Here is a 779-nt window from a genome sequence, read left to right as displayed (position 1 = left end):
ATGGTGCTGCTGGGGGACTAGGGGGTCCTGGCCCAGCCCGGAGGGAGGGGAATGCGGAACCCCGGCCCTATGGCTCTGCCAGCTGGTGCCCCCTGCCCAGGGTCTCCTACCTGGACACACAGGTTCGGATGAGGCTGCAACGTCCCAAACTCGTGGCGACCCTGCAGGGAGGAGGAAGGGGCCATGACATGCCAACCCCAGCCCCTGAGCACGCACTGCTCCACCCCGCCTCTGCTCCTGCCCCCGATGCCCATCCCCCACCCCTCCACCTCCCCTTCCCCAACCTTGCCTGACCCATCCCCCCACCTCGCCCATCCCTCCCCCAAACGACTGCCCCCTTCTCCACCCGCCCCGGCCAGCAGACCCACTCACAGGCACGGTGAGGGCCTGGCGCAGGTGGGGCAGCTCATGGCAGGGCCCGGCGCTCTTCAGCCTCCAGCAGGGCACGAGGTCGGCTGGCACCATGCATGGCGCCGACACGGAGCAGCTCAGCCTCCCCCCAGTGAGATGCAGCTTCAGCTGGGCCTGTGCCCACAGCCGGGTCCACGCTGCAGGCTCTGCAACAGCCATGGGGCAAAGACTCAGCCCATCCCGGGCACACCCCTCACCCACCCGCCTGCAGTTCCCCACTCCCTCTCGCTGCCAGCAGCGCCAGCCTGCTCTATGCAGGAGACAGCCTAGCACAGCTCACTACCCTGCCCACTACCTGACCCCGACCGCCCAGGGCCCCCAACACCCACCCAGCTCACAGATATAACACCCCTGCCGAGAGCCCCCCC

The 779-nt window shown here is 68.8% G+C and overlaps 1 protein-coding gene across 1 annotated transcript in view; it reads right to left on the bottom strand.

Moving 5' to 3' along the window:
* IL17RC (interleukin 17 receptor C) overlaps positions 1-779 on the bottom strand; it is a 10,769-nt gene that overhangs the window by 4,092 nt on the left and 5,898 nt on the right. Inside the window, exons 9-10 of the mRNA XM_029913383.1 lie at positions 373-557; positions 111-161 (exon numbers count right to left, since the gene is read on the bottom strand). Coding sequence (XP_029769243.1) covers positions 111-161; positions 373-557 — 236 coding nt within the window. The remainder of the gene's footprint in view (positions 1-110; positions 162-372; positions 558-779) is intronic.

The sequence above is a fragment of the Terrapene carolina genome, unplaced genomic scaffold (assembly GCF_002925995.2).
Source record: "Terrapene carolina triunguis isolate 2854851 unplaced genomic scaffold, T_m_triunguis-2.0 Scaffold627, whole genome shotgun sequence".
NCBI lineage: Eukaryota > Metazoa > Chordata > Testudines > Emydidae > Terrapene > Terrapene triunguis.
This window is presented reverse-complemented; position numbering and strand designations above follow the sequence as displayed.